General features: G+C 42.3%; 1 protein-coding gene across 1 annotated transcript in view; it reads left to right on the top strand.

Annotated features, from left to right (window-relative positions):
• Nucleotides 1-19757, top strand: part of BTBD9 (BTB domain containing 9) — a 376375-nt gene that overhangs the window by 204035 nt on the left and 152583 nt on the right. Inside the window, exon 7 of the mRNA XM_060244929.1 lies at nucleotides 15209-15318. Within this exon, the coding sequence (XP_060100912.1) occupies nucleotides 15209-15318 (110 nt within the window). The remainder of the gene's footprint in view (nucleotides 1-15208; nucleotides 15319-19757) is intronic.

The raw sequence follows: 19757 nt of genomic DNA, 5'->3' as shown, positions 1-19757 counted from the left end.
GGAGGGCCTTTTTCAGTGGTCTAAATTGTACTAATATGCACATAAAATGTAAATATAAAATATCTTTTTCAGACCAAGCAGGTTGTGTATGGGTCCTAAAAATAATTATTAAAATACTCACGTAAGGATATTATTAAATTGTAACATACTTTGCATAAGAAAGACTTTTTCCAAAAAATGTTTATAAGGAATGGTTGCTGCTTACATTGAAAAAGTGTATCTCCAAATAATAATTATAAATCAGGCCTACATACACTGAGGAGCCCACACTCATCAGAGATGGTAACTATGAACCACCATTCTGTGAAAGAGATGGATGCCATAGCATCAATATGTAATTAAGTTATGATATTATTTGAGCAATGTTGAGTATGCCCCCACTAAAGTCAGAAGTAATCCTAATTTTTAAAAGAAATTTTCACATACATATTTGTCCTTGGCCATTGCTCTATTTCCAATGTATGTTTATGTGTAAACCAGAAATGAATAGAATCTAAGAATGGTTTTAGGAGGTCCACCATGGAAGTTGGATGGGAGGAAGGATGATGCAGTCCCAGATGAATGTGTAGCCTGGCTTCAAATTCTAAAAGGGAGGGGTAGGAAAAGGAGAGAGGAGGGAAAGAGTGGTGTGGAACTGCCTGAATGATTGAAGATGGGTTTTTTTTAACTTAAATGCAGAACACTGTGAACAATGAAACATACAGAGCACTTCATGAATCAATATATACATAACCAGTCAGTCTCTTCATTTAATCCATGTAGTGATAAAGTTCCCAAAGCAGAAAATCCAAAAATGTGCTTTCTACACTAGGCTTTAATCCTGGTTCAACCCTGTCCATGAACTGACATTCTGCAGTACACTTGAGTTCACCTGTTTTTATCTTGGGTTTTTTGTTTTTGTTTGTTTCTACACTGCCACCATTTCAATAATTACAGTGGTTTTTGAGGAAAGAAGAAAAAGGGGTTTATGGTTATCAGATTGGCCTATTAAATCCACTAACAAGTGATTTAAATACTTAACACAAATGTCAGCATAATAATCACAATACAGAAGAACATGCTCAATACTTTCTACTTCCTTTCTTCCACATTCACATAGCCTCTGCATGTAAGGGATCTTCAGAAACATCCCATGAAGTATCTCAGAGGGCAGTACATTAATATGTGCTAACATATAAGCTCTGCAGGTATATGGATCACTAAAGGAGAAAAAGTATGTTGCTATCACCCCTATAGGAGGAATCTCTAATATTAAAGCATTGTTATAAGTCTACTTTCCCCAACTGTGCTATCTTGGCAGTTTTTGTTTTGTCATAGAACTAGGTCAGAACTTGAACAAGACATTTCCAGTGAACACTGTACTTAATATAACACATTCATTTTCATAAGCATTTTTTTCTACTGGGGTTTGCCATTTATACATGTTAAAGTGTACAGTGACTGTACTCGCCTCTTTATTTCATTGTCCATTCTCTAGACACAGAATAACATGAGTACTTCTTACCCCACATTGTCAATATTGTCTTAATTATCCCCAAGGAAGTTTGAACTCATTTTTCTTGACAGAGAGCCTTGCTACAACTGACATAGTTTCAACTTTTCTTGTATTCTTTCTTTGTTCCATGAACTTCAACAAGTCACTGTATTTGTATATTCTGTTCCAGCTTTTTATACTCTCCAAAATGAGCAGGGTAGGAGATTCAAGAAAACATTTCAGAAGCTAGATCGAAGAGATCATATAATATATTGCTTATCATACTTATAAAACCACTCAAAGTAGTGTATAAGAAAGATTTTTCAGGAAAGCAAAAGAAAACTGAAAGTCAGTAACATATGCTGGTATACTTGAGCTACTTTCAGCAGAATTGAGATCTAAATTATCCCAAATTACCTTACTTTCCTTTACTTCAATTGTCCCAAATGAGTTAAATAAAAGGCTTTGGCTTAAATGAAGTGTGATCTTAACACTGGAACACTGACCTACTTTTTACCAGCATTAGATGATGTAGTAAGATACGTGTCTTAATTTCAAGTGGGGGTCAACAAGGATGGAATGTTCCTCCCTTCCAAACATACACAAAAACTAGAACATTATTTCATTTTTTTTAAATTATGTTATTTATAGCACACCTTTCTAAGTCAGATTTAAGACAGACTTAAGGCAGATTACACAGAGTGAGTCAGTGCAGTCAATACAATGGGATAGTTAATAATTTATTCAATAAGATTAGGTTGTACAACTGACCAGAAATCAAAAAGCAGAACTGTAGCAAAACAAGTATTAACACGACAAATTAATATTGAGGGCTGACCCTATAAATGCAGACTGGCATCCTCTGGGGTTTGCTTATGGCGCTTCAAAAATGGTTTCTAACGGGAGTTGAGCTTCGGATTGGCGCAAGTGGCAAAGAGGGGTAAGTGTATGTTTATTTGCTTGAGGTAGTGTGATTTCTGAGCTGATCGGGGTTTGTCACTGTGAAAACCTCCTAGCTTTTGGTGAGTGCGCTAGAAGTACATAGTTCTGCTGGAAGGGACTTAACAACATAAGAGAAGCCATGTTGAATCAGGCCCATCCAGTCCAACACAGTGGCCAAAAAAACCCAAGTGCCATCAGGAGGTCCACCAGTGGGGCCAGGAGACTAGAAGCCCTCCCACTGCTTGAGTAGGATGAGTCAGCTGCATACTGTTGTCTAACAGCTGATCAAACCTGTGAGGGTGATCTTGAGATGGAAAAGGAAATAAGGAAGGTTACTAATGTTATTATACTCACAGACTTCAACTACTTCACATTGACTGGGTAAACATGTGCTTGAGTCATGCCATAGAAATGAGATTCCTAAACATCATAAATGACTGCACTGGAACCAACCAGAGGAGTAGTGATCTTGGACTTGGTTCTGAGCAGGTCTCAAGACCTTGTTAGAGATATAGAGGCTGTTTCACCAATTGGGAACAGTGACCACAGTGCTATTAAGTTCAGCACTCAGGTCAAAGGAAAGTCCAAAACAGTAACATTAGATTTCAAAAGAGGGAATTTTATAAAAATGAGGGGAATAGATAAAACAAAACTAAAGGAAAAACGTAAGCGAATCAGTTCTCCCTAAGAGGCGGAGGACATCTTGGGTGTTTCCCACCGTCCAATTAGGGAGGCAGGAATCTTAAAATCTTCCTCTTCCTGTGGCTGTGGGAACCACCCCTTGCCCAGTTCCTTTCCTGCCTCGACAGGGAGAGCAAGTTGTTAGGATAGGCTCCTATCCCTTTATCTAGTGACTTTAAAAAATAATAATAATACCTTCCTCTTTCTTTACCTTTCACTTTTCTTTCAACTAATTCCACTTGTCTTCCTCCTTTTTTTCTCTGATTCTTTTTTTTCCACCCTCAACTCTTGAGGAGAACTGTGCCGCGGCAGCCCCAGGCTTTAGAGAAGAAGCCGCAGCGTGAAGAGGAGACAAATGGAGCACCATCCGAGGGATGACTTCATAGAGGACGACCCTGCTCCAGGCGCTTGGCGTGGGGCCGAAAGAACGCCTTCCGGAGCCGGCATGATCTCTGGGCTTGCGGCGGCTGCCGGCAATGTGCCCTGTAGGGGCGATCCGCAAATGAGCGGACGTAAACGGTGCTGGTCTTCCCCAGCCACAGAAGAGGCGCGATCTTCAGGAACCCTTCCCGGGTCCGGTGGCCATCTTGAGGAGCACAAAAGGGTGCAAAACGGGGCTGACCAGCGGCGATGCACTAGTGAGCAGCAGAGGCTCACCGATTGCAACCTCCAGTCGAGAGACTTCGACCACGAAGATGTTCAGTCCGGTCTGGACGACACACAGCCCTGCCAGCCCCAGCAGGGGCCAGGTAACGTACCCATGATGGGGTCTTCCTTTATTTTGGAGTTTTTAGAGTCCATTAAGCAGTGCTGCAGTCAGGGCAGCTTCTCATAGGAGAACATGCCCCTCTAGTTCAAGTTCTTCCAGGTCATCCTCCCCCAAGAGAACCAGGGATCGAGCCTGGCTTACTAAGGCACAAAAGAAGACGCTAGTCAGTGATCACTTGGAGAGTGAGAGATCTCTCGATGGGGGTCAATCTGAGGACTCATATGGCGGAGACCGATGAGGAGATAGAGAACATTACAGTTCCTTTACGATTTTTCAAAGCAGAAGAGTACCAACCCCTCTTGGCTAAGGTTCTGGTGGCGTTAGACCTTTATGTTTCTCCTGAGGAGCAGGAAACCACCAACCCCCTCACTAATCCAAAAAATAAACCCAAGGGGAACACTGAGTTCTTTCCCCGGTACCGGTCTGCGGATAAGGTTTTTCCTTTTCCGGAGTTCTTCGAACGCCAGTTAAAATCTGAGTGGGCTAAGCCAAGTGCTAACAGACAAGTCCCTAATTTTGTTAAGAAGCTGTATGACTTGCCTTCCTTTGTTAACGACATGTTGCAAGTACCGTTGGTTGATGCTCCAGTCGCAGCTCTGCAGTCTCATGGGCTGCTAGCCTAGGATGGTCATGGCTCGGTCCGAGACAACTGGGACAGAAAGATCGACCTGGCTTTGAAGAGGAGCCATGAAGCCACGGCCTTAGCCATTAAGGCGTCTGCCACAAACTATAGTATCTCAAGCAGCAATCGTCTGGATACGACGCCTAACTCAACTGTTAGCTGACGCAGATAAGAGGATTCTTGAAGGCACCAACAGGCTTCTTAGGGCGGCGGAATTTTCTGCCTCCCTAGATTCACTTACCTTCTCTGCCAGAGCAATGGCTTCAACCGCAGTAGCAAAGAGGGGTTTATGGCTTCGGGCCTGGCCGGCAGACATCCATTCAAAGTTGATAGTTTCTGCCTACCCTTTTCAAGGTGAAAAGCTGTTTGGAGACGCCCTGGACAAGATTCTGGTGGAGACGTGAAACAAGAAGAAGGCCATGCCTAAGTATCTGAGACGTCCTGATAGAAGGGGTTTTGGATCTAACTCCTTTCGTGCTTCCACCAGCAACTCCAAACCTAAACAGGACTATAGAAAATCATCCTGGGGACAGCCCAGACAAAACTTCCGCAAAAACTTTTCTAACCCACGGTTTTAGAGAAACCAGCCTGACAGGTCGGACAAGTCCGAGAGGGGTTCCAAACCCAATAAGGCCTGACTGGGACTCCATCCCAGTAGGGGGTTGCCTGTTACATTTTCACCAGGCTTGGGCAACCTCACAAGCCAATTCCTGGACTCTGGAAACTGTATCTCGGGGCTATGCAATAGAGTTCAAAAGAACCCCTCCGGATCATTTCCTCATATCTCCTCTTCGATCAAACCCGGCGCGAAGAGACATCACTTTCAAAGCGATATACCATCTATTAGAGATCGCTGCAATAGAACAGGTGCCATCGAAGCAGAGATGTCAAAGTGTTTACTCAATTTTTTTCATGGTCCCCAAGAAGAACGGGGACTGGAGGGCAATTTTGGATTTAAAATTTTTGAACAGTAACATCAAACTATGCCATTTTCGAATGGAGTCCATCAAATCCATAACAGAGGTCCTTCAACATCAAGATTACATGTCATCCCTGGATCTAACAGAGGCCTATCTTCACATCCCGATTCTACCGGCACACCGCAGGTTCCTTCACTTCTGTGTGGACGGGTCTCACTTCCAATTCAGAGCCCTGCCCTTCGGCCTGGCAACTGCACCGAGAGTGTTCACCAAGGTATTGTTGAATCTGATAGCACACCTCAGGCAGAAGGGAATACACGCGCATCCGTACCTCGACGATCTGTTGATAAGGTCCGCGTCAAGGAAGAGCGCGGAGTGGGATGTTCGACACACTATCAGTTGCCTTCAACAACACGGCTTTATAATCAATCTGCCCAAGAGTCATCTACGCCCGTTGCAGAGATTGGAGCACCTGGGCATGGTCATCGATACAAACCTGAATTCTATTTTTCTTCCAGAGGACAAGATATTAAAGACCAAGACCTTGGTACAACAAATGGTTCGAGAGTCATCGTCGTCTCTTCAGACCTTGGCAAGGCTCATAGGTCTGCTGATTTCAAACCTCGAGGCGATTCAGTGGGAACGTTTTCATACCAGGTCGTTACAGATGTTTCTACGCCCTTACCAGTTCCAGATCACGAAGTGTGCCATGTCGCTTACGGTGCCCATGAACGTCAAGGAGAGTCTACTTTGGTGGACCAAAGACACCAATCTACACCAGGAGAAAATCTACTATGTGGAGAAAGAGATACAACTATTATCCGACGCCAGCCTCTCGGTTTGGGGGGTGACCCTCAACGAGATACCCGCGCAGGGCCAGTGGACGCCCAAGGAGTCGAACCTCCCGATCAACCTCCTAGAGCTTTGGACCATTCATTTGGCGTTGCTGCATTTCAAGGACCAGGTGACTGGACAGCATATTCTGGTTCGGACGGACAACATAGCAGCAAAAGTATATCTGAACAATCAAGGAGGATCCAAGTCCAGTTCCCTCCACAAGGAGGCCGTGAAACTGTTCGGATGGGCGGAAGACCACCTGAAATCAGTCAGGGCAGAGCATATCAAGGTGGTCTGCAATATCAAAGCAGATTGGCTCAGCCGAGAGAGCATTCAATCGGGGGAGTGGTCCCTCAACAAGACTATTTCAGAAGGTAGTGGAACACTTCGGTCCACCAATTTTGGATCTCTTTGCTTCCTATCAGAATCACCAACTACCACAGTTTTTCACGAGGTACTTCCACAGTCAGGTGGAGTCCACGGACGCCCTAACGTCACCCTGGCCGCAAGGTCTTCTGTATGCCTTTCCTCCAATTCTGATCATTCCGAAATTACTCAGAAGAATCAGACTGTTGAGAGCCGTGGTCCTTCTGGTTGCTCCCCAGTGGCCTTGATGTCCTTGGTTTTCATCAATCCATCAGGTGTCGATAGAGGAACCATTTCATCTACCAATTTAGCCAGACATGCTGTTTCAGGGCCCGATTTGGCACCCACATCCAGACTGGCTGAGATTGACCGTGTTGAGGTTGAGAGGAGATCGTTTCTAGGCTTGGTCTACACAAGTGAAGTAACGAACACCATTTTAGCTTCCAGGAAGGAGTCCACTACACAGATTTACAACATGTCATGGAAGGCCATTCACAGGTGGTGCTGGAGAAAGAGTGTGGACCCACTACATCCTACAATTCCTAAAGTTCTCCAATTTCTTCAGGACAGCCTTCATTCCGGCCTGAAGCTGGCTACCCTTAGGTGCTAAGTTGCAGCCTTATCTTCTGTACTCCAGCAGATGGATGACGTAAAATTGTCATATCCTCATATCCGACGTTTTCTTAGGGGAGCTTCTATGAGTTCTTCTTCGCAAGTTCATTGTTTTCCTACTTGGCGGCTGAATCCAGTGCTCTCAGCATTAACAAATCCACCATTTGAACCTTAATGTCAGTTCCATTAAAAATGATGCATATGAAGACTATCTTTTTGGTGGTGATAACATCGGCTAGAAGGGTTTCTGAGCTCGGAGCCCTGTCTGTTAAGCGGGAGCTGTGTGTATTTCACAAGGACAAAGTTGTGCTCTACCCGGACCCTACCTTTCAACGGAAGGTTTCGTCTAAATTTCACAAGAGCCAGGAAATTAATTTGCCATCCTTTTGCCTGGATCCTAAGCACCACAAGGAGCGCACATGGCATACTCTGGATGTATGTAGGGCAGTCAAGATATACCTGATCAGAACTGAACCTATTCGTAAGTTCTATGTTTATTAACATAGCAGCTCCCAGGTTGGGCCAGAAGATGTCCAAGTCAGCCATTAGTTATGCCATTAAACAGTGCATAACAGAAGCATACAAGGCATTGCATCTCAAGGTACCCACAGGGATTACTGCTTATTCGCCCAGAAGTGCGACGACCAATGCCGCTTTTAACAAGAACGCCTCTGTTGAACAAGTGTGTAAAGCAGCTACATGGTCTTCCATTTCTACATTTATTCGCCACTACAAATTGAATGCAGCATTTGGTAGACGAATCTTACAACATGTACTGCCTGAGTAGGGCGATCCACCCCTGACTAACATACTGCTCTGGGAGCACCCAAGATGTCCTCCGCCTCTTAGGGAGAATGACCTTGGCACTTACCGTGAGGGGTCCTTCTCCTAAGAGGATAGGAGGATATCTTGCCCTCCCTTCTATCGTCCTATCTGTTGGGCAGTATGTCTCTTTCTCTCGTCTAGCATCTTTCCTCTAAGGTTTACTGTGCTAGTTACTGTTGCCTGTTTTTTCTTATTAAGGTCATAGTCGGTCTACTGTATTAATCTTTTGTTGGTTTACCGATTGTTAGTTTTTTCCTTATGAGTGGTTATATATAATAATTTTCTTACTGCTTCTCGGAGTCACCCGAACTGAGCAAGGGGAGGTTCCCACAGCCACAGGAAGAGGAAGATTTTAAGATTCCTGCCTCCCTGATTGGACGGTGAGAAACACCCAAGATGTCCTCCTATCCTCTTAGGAAAAGGACCCCTCACGGTAAGTGCCAAGGGTCGATCCCTAGAGGATGCTTGGAAACTATTTAAAATCTCAGTAATTGAAACCCAGATCAAATGCATTCCACAGGTTAGGAAAGGCACTGCCAAATTTAAAAGAAGACCTGTGTGGTTAACAATGCAGGCAAAGAAGCTGGACAAAGATACTTCTTATAAAAATTGGAAGGTCTGCCTCAATGAATGGAACAGGAGGGGCCATGAGCTCTAGCAAAAGAAATGTAAGTCAATAATTAGGCATACAAAAAGATTTTGAGGAGTGGTTTGTTAAAACCATCAAGACAAACAATAAAAATTTGTAAAATATATACAGAACAGAAAATCAGCTAAAGAAGCAGTGACGAAGGAATCAAGAGATTGCTAAAGGAAGATAGGGAGATGGCAGAGTAACTCAATGGATTTTTTGCTTTTCTGTTCACTGTGTAAAGTGTGGGGCAGATACCTATGCCACAGCTGCTATTCTCAGGAAGGGATTCTGAAAAACTGACCCCACAATCCTAACAACATTTTCCTGAAAGCAAGTCCCATTGAGCAGACTTTAGTAGAATTCTGATTAGACCTATTTAGGATTTCATTGTCAGTCCAATTGAGGTGATGACAGATGAAGTTCTGCACCTATTGGGGAAATTACAAACCAATAAGTCTCCAGGGCCTGATGGCATACACCTTAGAGTTTTTAGGGAACTCAAATGTGAGAAAGCTGTTCTATGTAACCTACCATTAAATTCAGCCTTTGTATCAGAAGACTGGAGAGTAGCAAATGTGACACCAATTTTTAAAAAGGAATCCAGAGGGGAATCTGGAAATTACATGCCAGTCAACACAATCCAAGGCAAATTAGTAGAAACTGTAATCAAAATCATTAGGCACATAGAGGGACAAAGCCTGCTGAGGAAAACTCAGCATGGCTTCTGCAAAGGGAAGTCTTGCATCACCAATCTTTTTTGGAGCAGGAACACACAGAAACGCAGTTCCCGCTGGCATTCTATTTGGGTGTGGCCTAATATGCAAATGAATTCCTGCTGGGCTTTTTCTACAAAAAACCTATGCAAAACAATTGTTCTCTAGGCAGAAATGGCTAATTTTGACAATGGATTATATCCCATGGTATCTGGCTGAGGTCTCACCCTTTCTCAAACTCACCCTCTCCTGGTCCCACCCACCAAATCTCTAGGAATGTCCCAACCTGGAGTTGGCAACTGCAAATTCACATTGGCTGTCATAGAGGGACTACTGCTGAACAGGAGCAAGCTGCCAGGCCTAGTTAAGTCATGCCAGCCGGGTGGCATCAAGTCACCCAGAGGGTGTTGCCAGGCCTAGCGTAGCCAACCTCCAGGTGAAGCCTAAAGATCTCCTGGGATCAGAACTGAATTCCAGACCACAGATTTCTCTCCCCATCCTGGGAAAAATAACTGCTGTATGCTATTCTATTCACCTGAGGCCTCTTCCTTTACTGAGAAAAGCAGCCTGGGTTACCTAGCAACAGCCTCTGGCTAGCACTTCTCAGGGAGGAAATAAGCAGGGCATTGCCACCCTGGCTGATTGTGTGGACTTTGGAGGCTGCTTACGCTGGGAGTAGACTGGGAGTACAGTAGCTCTGTAGCCCTTTCTGAGGCTGGTTAACAGAGAGAACACAGAGAAGAGTTGACTGTCTCTGAGGTAAAACTGTTCCTGGGCCTGAGTAGGTGGGGGCAAAAGAACATCTCTCTCACAGTTTACTGTTTGCTTCACTGTTTGCTTTGCAACAGCGTTGTTTGTATGTGGTGGTGGGGAGACAAACTGTCCCAGATTCTTACAACAGGCCCTGAGGAGAGGCAGCAGTAATCAGTAAGGCTCCAGGAGAACCTCTCAGCAGAGAACTCTCTCGCTCAAAGGTCAGTGGCCTTCTGATGGGGTTCTGGCCTGACAGGGCCGGCAGTAGGCGGGTCACAGCAAGGTTATGCAATGACAGTGGGGAGTGGTGACTGACAGAGTGCAAGGCCACTCCTGTGGTTGCCTCATCTTCCAAAGAACTCAAATGTGAAGTTGTGGTTCTCCTGACAAACATATGGAATCTATCACTAAAATCTGTCTCCATTCCCCAGAACTGAAAGGTAGCTGATGAAACCCCCATCTTTAAAAAAGGTTTATAGGAGATACGGGGAATTACAGGGTGGTCACTCTAACGTTCGATACTGGGTAAATTGGTGGAATCTGTTATTAAAGATAGAAATAGTGCACATTGATGAACAAAAGCTATTGAGGAAGAATAAGCATGGATTCTGTAAGAGAAGATCTTGTCTGGCTAACCTTTAAGAGTTCTTTGAGGGGGAACAAACATGTGGACAAGGGTGACTCAATAGATGTTTACCTACATTTCCAGAAGTAAACTCAGCATAGGATAAGAAGACAAGTTCTCTTGTGGATTAATTCAATTAACAGGAAACAGAGAGTGAGTATACATGGGTAGTTTTCACAATGGAAGGTGCTAAGCAATGTGGTACCATAGTGTTCAGTTCTAGGTCCGGTGGTTTTTATCTTATTCATTAATGATTTGGAGTTGGGAGTAAGCAGTGACATGGCTAAGTTTGTGGATGACACTAAGTTGTTCAGGGTGGTGAGAACCAAGGAGACCTTGAAGTATTTCAGAGGGATCTGTTGAGGCTGGGTGAATGAGCGTAAATGGGGTAAATGAGGTTCAGTATGGGTAAGTGCAAAGTAATACCCATTAGAGCTAAAAATCCTAACTATAAATATATGTTGGTGGGGTCCAAACTGGCAGTAACTGATCAGGAGAGAAATCTTAGAGCTGTAGTAGATAACTCCCTGAAAATGTTGACTCAGCGCACAACTGCAATTAAAAAAAAAAAAAGACAAATGCTATGGTGGGGATTATTAGGAAGGGGATTGAAAACAAATCAGCCAGTATCATAATGTCCCTGGGCACACAATGAAATTAATGAGAAGTAAGCTTAGAAGAGATAAAAGTAAATACTTCTTCACCAAGAGAATATTTAACCTGTGGAATTCACTCCTGTAAGAAGTGGTGGCAGCTACAAGCATAGACAGCTTCAAGAGGAGATTGAATAAACATCTGGAGCAGAGATCCATCAGTGGCTAATAGCCATAAGGTATAGATGAAGCAGTATGTCTAGGGCAGAGATGCTGTGTGTTTTTGGTGCTTGGAGATCAACAGTGGGAGATTTTCTGGAGTTCTGGCTCTACTGGTGGAACTTTTGATGGCACCTTGTTTGGGGCCATTGTGTGACACAGAGTATTGGACTGGATGGCCCATTGACCTGTTTCAACGTGACCTCTCTTATTTTCTTGTAACACAAATAACCATAATCCTTGTAGTAAAATTGTGATTAAAATATGGTTTTAGTCCTCTGGTACGTTGATTCCTAGGCTATGCTAATGAGCAGTTTCCTTTTATCTGTAATTAAACAATGCATCTGTCTGGGCATGACTGACCTTGAAGACAGAGAAAAAGAAGCCCGAGAATTTGAGTGCCCCTCCCCTCTCCAAAATAGAACATTCTAATCTAAGACTCTCTCTGAGTGCCATGCACATGGAATCTGCATGGCATTTGTTGTAATTACCTAAGCCAGCTGCTACTTAAATCATGGCATTCAGGAACTGAGGTCACATGCTACCAGGTTCTGTGTCTGTTTTTTGTTAATTCCTCTCTGGACAGCCTTGTGTCGGTCTGAAAGGAGAGATGGGTCTGCTCAGGGGAGTTTTGGCATTACTGACTAATAGAGGAATTGCTTCAGAAGGTTACCGAGCTCTCTGAAGCACAATTCGGTGTGGCACAAAGGGCCACATTTGTAGAAAGTAGTTGATAACCCCTCCTTCCCCCAGGTGTCGAAGTATTTACTGTTTCTGCACAGGGCAGTTTAGATTCATATAAGCCTGAATAGCTTAGTGCTGAATAGCTTAGAACTCTGGTGGCCAAGTTCATAACTGCAGCCAAAAATCATAGAGAAATATAGAGGCATCTAAGGTGTTTGAAGAGCTTAGTGCTCATTTCATAAGAGCATGGCTACTTTCAGAAAGAGTTCTTGTAGCCAATTTCATAAAGAGTATGTTTAAGATCATAAAGAGGGCCAACTCAAAGAGCATGAAGAGCTTAGTGCCCATTTCATAAAAGACCCAACCCAAAATTCTGCAACATAAATCTGATACATATTTTAAAGATTCAAAAAGGGCACTGATTCCTGTTTCTCTTTTTGTAGTTTTTATATCTACTAGTACCACTTCTGATCCCCTTGTTTCAGATGACATGGAATTGGAATTTGTACAGTAGTTTAAGAGCCTAGAGCAAGGGTGTCAAACTCATTTGTTATGAGGGCCAGATCTGACATAAATGAGATCTTGTTGAGCCAGGCCATGTGTGTTATAAAATGTAATGCCGGTTAGCAGAGAGAGAAACTTTATAAAGGACACAGATAAACAACTTAAAATAAAACACGCTTAAAATTTTAGCACTTGTTGGTCTTAATGGCTATCTTTGTATATCTCTCCCATGCGATCCAGGGAACTGGGCAAAGGAAGCTTTGGCTCTTTCCTTCCTTCCCCAGGGGACCAGGAGGGAGGGAGCTTCAGCCAATAGAAGGAAGAGAGGTTTGGCTCAGTAGCTCTGCTGTGCGATTCAGAAAGCCTGGCAAAGCAAGCTATCCCTCCCCCCCTTCCTCCCCAAGAGAGGAGCCTCAGCCAATTGAGAAAACAGACTTTGCTCTGTAGCTCCTGTGCGATTGAGCAAGCCTGGCGAAGCAAACTGTGATGCAGAAGGAAGGAAGAGAGAGGGAGAAGGAACCAGACATTAGCCAGTTCCTCAGGGGCCTGATAGGAGCCCTCCGAGGGCCTGATTCAGCCCCTGGGCTGCATCTTTTACACCTCTGGCCTAGAGTACTGATGGGTCCAGTTTTGCTGTTTGATACAGTGACTATTATGATGACTACATATAGTTTACCAACTCTCACTTTTCTTCACATTGCCGCACTAATCCATTTATTTTGTAACCATACAGTTGGACAACTGTAACATGTTTTGTGTTGCGCTGCCATTAAAAACAACCTAAATTCAAGGAACAATCACTGTGATTGGTTACTTTATTGGGTAAAACTACATCTGAATTTCACAATTATCATTTACATAGAGAAATAACAGTAGCAACCTTTAAAACAATGTTATATCACCATTTTCAACAGGGCTCATATTAGTATAAAACAATATAAAACAAGATGAGTAACTAGTTGTAGACTCGTTTCATGTTACAGCTTCTTCAGAAGTTTTCATTCAGCATTAATTTTCTTCCTCTTCTTGCTCTGTGATTATCTTCATATTGTAGCAGTTCAGCTTTTAAGTAGGGAGCAAGCCAGTCCCTTCGATAAACAAGTACAAAACCTTCTGTTCTGTTGCTGGCAAAACACCCTCTCAAACTGCAAGCAACTTGGCCTTCATGAAGGAGCTTCCTTAAAAATATGAGTAACAACTGTATAAGTGTTTTAATAATTATGTTGTACTGTCGCTAGATTTAATATAAGACATCTTTAGTCTGATGCCAAGTCATTAATACCATTGTAGTGACAAGTATAAGGGGACCGGGGGGGGGGTAACGTTTTCTTCTTAATTAGCACTTTCTGCACCACATTTTATGGTCATCAAACCTCTTTGGCTTGAGTATTATATTGTGCCCAGAATCCTGCAGAGGAAGTACTTAAGCTCTTCATTATTTAGTTACTTGGTTGGATCCAGGCCTCCCCTCTCCCCAAGCTTTCAGATCTCCATGAAATTCTGCTCCTGAGAAATAGGGATCCCAAGTGGATGACATTAGAGTGGGGAATATGTGTGACAGCCATTTCTATCAACTAAGGGGACCCGCATAGTTTCCTATGATTTTGGGGGACCAGGTTTATTTTAAACTATAAGCCTTCCCCTCAATCCCCAGGTGTTTTAAAGATAGTGATGTATTGGCTTTTGAGTTTGATGCCATGAGATAAGTTTTGTAGTACACAAATAGAACAGGGAGGCCACTTAGGTGGGAATTATATATTAATGATGACAATGAAGATTTATTTATTTACAGGTAGGTTTCAAGGAATAGATCAGCAGCACAAGTTCCCAGATAGACAAAAGAGAAACCTGGCTGAAGCACATCATTTAGAGAGTAGTTTCAGTACTTCCTGGCATAAACAGGCTTTTACCAGTTAGCAATTAGGTTGGATCCTAGTAGACATACAGAAATTCCACCCACACCAGCCTGCCCTCTCCCAAGAGTCAGGCTAAATGGCACAAGGTCTGCTCATTGCTAGAGACGGGCCTAACAATTGAATACTGTATTCTCCATCAGAAGTAGAGCCAAGCCACTCTGCCACACTACCAAGAAGAGCTACCTTTCACTCTGTCTCCTCTTGAGCCAGACCTGAGTTCTCACAGCTCTCTCCCTGAGGCAGAACTGAACTGAACTCCTGCTATGTTTCCTTCCATCATTCCATTTCCCTTTTCAAAAGTGATTAGATGTTGGAGCAGCATTCCCATAGGCTCAAGAGAATTGGGCGCTTTCCCCTTCAGGGGCAGAACAGCCTTCTGTCTGTCATAGTGTGCAGTTGAGAAATAGGAATTGCCAGTTCAGTCTGGATCCAATCCGCTGTGTGTAACCAAGATCAAGTAGTCCTGACAAATGACAACCAATGATTTCTACACATTTTGCATCTTTTCTTTCCCTGCAGGTATATCAGAATAGTTGGAACACATAACACAGTGAACAAAGTTTTCCATATTGTGGCTTTTGAGTGCATGTTTACCAACAAAACTTTTACTCTTGAGAAAGGTCTCATAGGTAAGTGACTTGACTGAATAATTTCTTCTTTTGTTTCTTTTTTTATTTGTTCCTGTTGTAGCCAGTAGCACATAATTATAATAGCATAACATCTGGATTTTGAGGAGCAAGATGCGCTGTAAACCAACATAGTTAAAGTGGTTAGACAAAGTGATTAGAGAATAGGGAGGCTATGTTAAAATCCGTACTGAGCCATGCAGCTCACGGAGTAACCTTGGGCAAGTCATCATAACTTACCTCACAAGGCAATTATGAGAGGAAGCTTGGTGAAATATATAAGCCATCCTGAGCTTATATATCTGCAAATCCTATTAAAAGCTTATTGCATTGGGTTGCATAAGTGTATATGGCTCTATGGAAGCTTAAATGCCTTTTGTTTGGCTAAATGCCTTCAAGGCACATATTCACCTGTTTGATAAGTAAACATATGAACATATGAACATATGAAGCTGCCTTATACTGAATCAGACCTTCGGTCCATCAAAGTCAGTATTGTCTTCTCAGACTGGCAGCGGCTCTCCAGGGTCTCAAGCTGAGGTTTTACACGCCTATTTGCCTGGACCCTTTTTTGGAGATGCCGGGGATTGAACCTGGGACCTTCTGCTTCCCAAGCAGATGCTCTACCACTGAGCCACCGTCCCTCCAGCCACCGTCCCTCCCATTTCTAGTTCCTGGCTTTGGCATGTTATTCATACTCTGTTTCCATATGATATTGCAACATACAGCCAGTATTGTTACCCAATGCAAATGCAATATTTCTGACAATGTCGTCAGAACAGAAATGGTAGTACAAGGTAGCGTATTGACAGGGCAACCTAGGTTACCTTTTGACACCAGGGCAGTGATAGAAGTCATAGTGCTATGCTGACTCAGCAATCATTACACTTCATCATAAATAATTACTTGCTGATGTAACAGATTACAGATTCAGATTCTCAAATAAATCAAATTCTTAGAATAATTCTTTTTCCTTTACAAATTGATCCTATGGTATAATGCTTTGGTTTCCAGAATCAGTCTTGTGCCAGCTTTCTCTGTTGATTGCTGACTTGAAAGAGAGTTTTATATCCATTTTCTTTCCAGTCTAAATGGGAAATCCTGATATTGCAAAACCTGCAAAGCTTAAGGTTGTAAAGTTTTAAATGTCTCTTTTATAGCAAACATTAAATGGCAAGTTACCCTTTCAAAAGTGTTAAATTTTACTAAAGAATAACAAAATATTAAAAGGATGTCATTATCTTTGGGAGAATGTGGCATATAAATGTCATATAACCATGTGTAAAATTTATTTGAATTTTGACCCGATGATGATCAGTGCAACCCTCTTTTTTATTGGTGAATAAATAGTATGTAAAAATGTATAGCAGTTTTAAGTATCTTTTATGAAAGACTTTTTCTGATATTCTATGAGCTTTAGCTATTTTATCACCAGCTGTAGAATCTTATCTTAGTGATTCAGATGTAACAGAATAATATGACCAAATATTTTGCAACTTTTTAATCTAACAATTGTTCTTGTGCTTCAGTTCCTGCAGTTTATGCTTAGTTGTGTTACTGCAGTTCTAAAGATTGTCTGAAAACCTGGCAGTCTTTGTATTTTTATATCTTAAAATGTTAATAACAATCTTGAGAAGGTTCATAACTTGTTTTTCATGTAATGTCTCTTCCACATTCAGAAAATGTTCATATTTTACAACAGAGAGGCAGGTTGCAAGTTTTTTTTTAATAAAAACATTTATTTAATATATTCTACATACATATCACCCTGCAATAAAAATTGGAAATTTACTGGGATGTGGACTAAACTTTTAAAGTAAGGAATGTAAAAACAGGGACCTATGCAGTCAAGAAAAACATCAACTGAAAATCAAAGCAAAGAATACATCTCAAGTCTAATCAGAAAATGGCCCCCACAAAATTATTTGGAATTTAACCCATACCACCCAATTAAAGGTTTGGTACATTCTGTATACATATCACACCACACAAAAAAGTTCAATTTACTGGGATGTGGAGTAAACTTTAAATGTAAGATTTGTAAGAACAGGGACTTATACAATCAAGAGAAACATCAACAGAAAATCAGGGCAAGGAAGGCCAACAATACATCTCAGGTCTAAACAGAAAGTGGCTTCCGCACCCTCCTCCCCCAAAATATCTGGGACTTGCCAAAAAGAGCACAAGAAAATAACTCCAAATTCACAAAAAAACTAAAGGGAGGAAGAGGCCAAAGCAGTGGGCTCAGCATCCCAAATTCATATACAAGCTAAGGAGAGAAAAAAGGAAAAGGCCAAGGCAAAGGGCTCACCTTCCCAAAAACATTTCACAGGTGAAAATAGCAAGTAAAACCAGAGACACTACAAAAAATGGTTACCAAACCATTCCCAACCACATTGCTCTTATTGCAGGGGGAGTAAAAAATAATTATTTAGGAAAATTGCATTGCTAACTATATAATAATTTTTCTATTAACTGACTGTATTAATGACTGCCACCTTTTTGACTTCTGATTTTTTTCCCCTAAGGAAGCCAAAATCTGGATACAGAGCTTAAATATTTCCACTAAAACAGCTATTACTATGTACTTCTATTCCTCTGTGCTTTTGTATTCCCCAATCCATTTCTGCTTTGTTTGGTTTTCAGTTTGTTCCGCTTCCTATTCTTGTAATGCTTCCTCAGAAAGGTTATGTTGGATTTTAAGGGTTCTAATGCATTCTTCCTGCTATGGTGTAAGCTTCTTCATAGCCTCACTACATCTCTTGGCCTTTGATTTTCTCTTTGTTGTGTCAGGGCTTTCTGGACTAAGCTGTTGCTCAAGAATCATAGGTATCTCTTCAGCTATTTGTATCAAACCTTAACTTCCAAGTTGATCTTAGCTTTCAAGTATGTGGTTTGTGCTACATACGTCCATATTAGATTACTCTGCATGGAATAACATGGGTAGACTCTTGTTATTCAATAGATTTCAATACTGCTTATAGACTTTTGACTATACATGTCTGTTGTTCAGGATAACATGTAATTTAATCACACCTAAATCATAGTTTGGCCTCTAATTTGGCATTCTGTTGGCATAACAGTGTTCTCATTGACTGCTATTGGAGGTTGATTTTCTGTTTCTTCCTCCCATTCTAGACCTCCACATTGCCCCACAAACTGTTCTGAAGGTCCAGTGACGCTTTTTGCAAGATAGTAGCCTAGTATATACAGGTGGACAGTTAAAAGTTTTATCAGTGGCAAATGTTTTAAAGAATCCCAACCTATCTATCTTCCTTTCTTAAGCAGATACATAGGTTGAGATTTGGTAAAACATTTGCCAAAAACAAAATTTAGCCTGAGGTAGCTGTTCTAATCTTAGTGTTTTGCCACTATTTTTTGAAATGACTAAAAAATTGAATAAGTGTAGCTATCTTAGCATCTATAAAGCTGTTTTGAATTTCCTTTGGCTTCTGATGAGTAATGGCCCATTGTTGGCAACTTTAGGTGCAGAAAGCATTACTATTGACTGCTTTTTGGGCAACACAATCAGAAAGTGGAAAGTTCTATTTTTATTTCTGCAAAGTCACCTTTAGTAGCATTAATATTGAAAGAACAATGTTATGTTACGGGACAGAGACGGTTCTTGTTACCCTCAGGGATGACCTTCAGAGGCATCTGGATCGAGGCAGCTCAGTGGTGTTGCTGCTGTTAGACCTGTCGAGTGCATTTGACACAAACACCAGCTACTGACCAGTTACCTTGCCAACATGGGGATTTAGGGATCTGCCTTGCAGTGGTTCTCCTCTGTTCCCTAAGGCTGGGGACAAAGGGTGGTGATAGAACAGCAATCATCTTGGAGACACCCACTTGTATGTGGTGTGCCTCAAGGGGCAGATCTCTCCATGATTCTGTTTAACATATATATGCACCCCCTTGCCCAGATTGTCTGGAGGTATGGTACCATCAATATGCAGATGACACCCAGCTCTGTCTATTGATGGGTGACCAGACTTACTGAGCCCCGGAAAATCTGGACCTGTTGTTACAAGCCATGGTGGAATGGCTCAGGCTAAGATGACTGAAGTTAAATCCAATGAAAACAGAGATCCTTTATCTACGCTGCACTGGCCTGTGAAGGGAGATCCCCTTACCAGCTTTTGATGGGTCTCCACTGGTACCGGCACCAAAGGTCAAGAGTGTGGGTGCACTCCTGGAACCCTCCTTGACAGTGGAGGCCCAGGTAGCAGACACTACCAAATCTGCCTTCTACTATCTTCAGAAGATAAGGCAGTTGGCCCCCTAACTTGAACGCAGCGACTTAGTGATGGTGATCCTTGTGACGGTTACCTCGAGAATAAACTACTGTAATGCCCTCTACATGGGGCTCCCATTGTCCCAGAACTGGAAGTTGTAACTGGTACAGAATGCTACAGCTGGGTTGCAGATGGGGCTCCCTATGC

Source organism: Heteronotia binoei, chromosome 1 (assembly GCF_032191835.1).
Source record: "Heteronotia binoei isolate CCM8104 ecotype False Entrance Well chromosome 1, APGP_CSIRO_Hbin_v1, whole genome shotgun sequence".
NCBI classification, from domain to species: Eukaryota; Metazoa; Chordata; class Lepidosauria; order Squamata; family Gekkonidae; genus Heteronotia; species Heteronotia binoei.
Note: the sequence above shows the minus strand (reverse complement) of the source record. Positions and strands in the feature narration are given on the sequence as shown.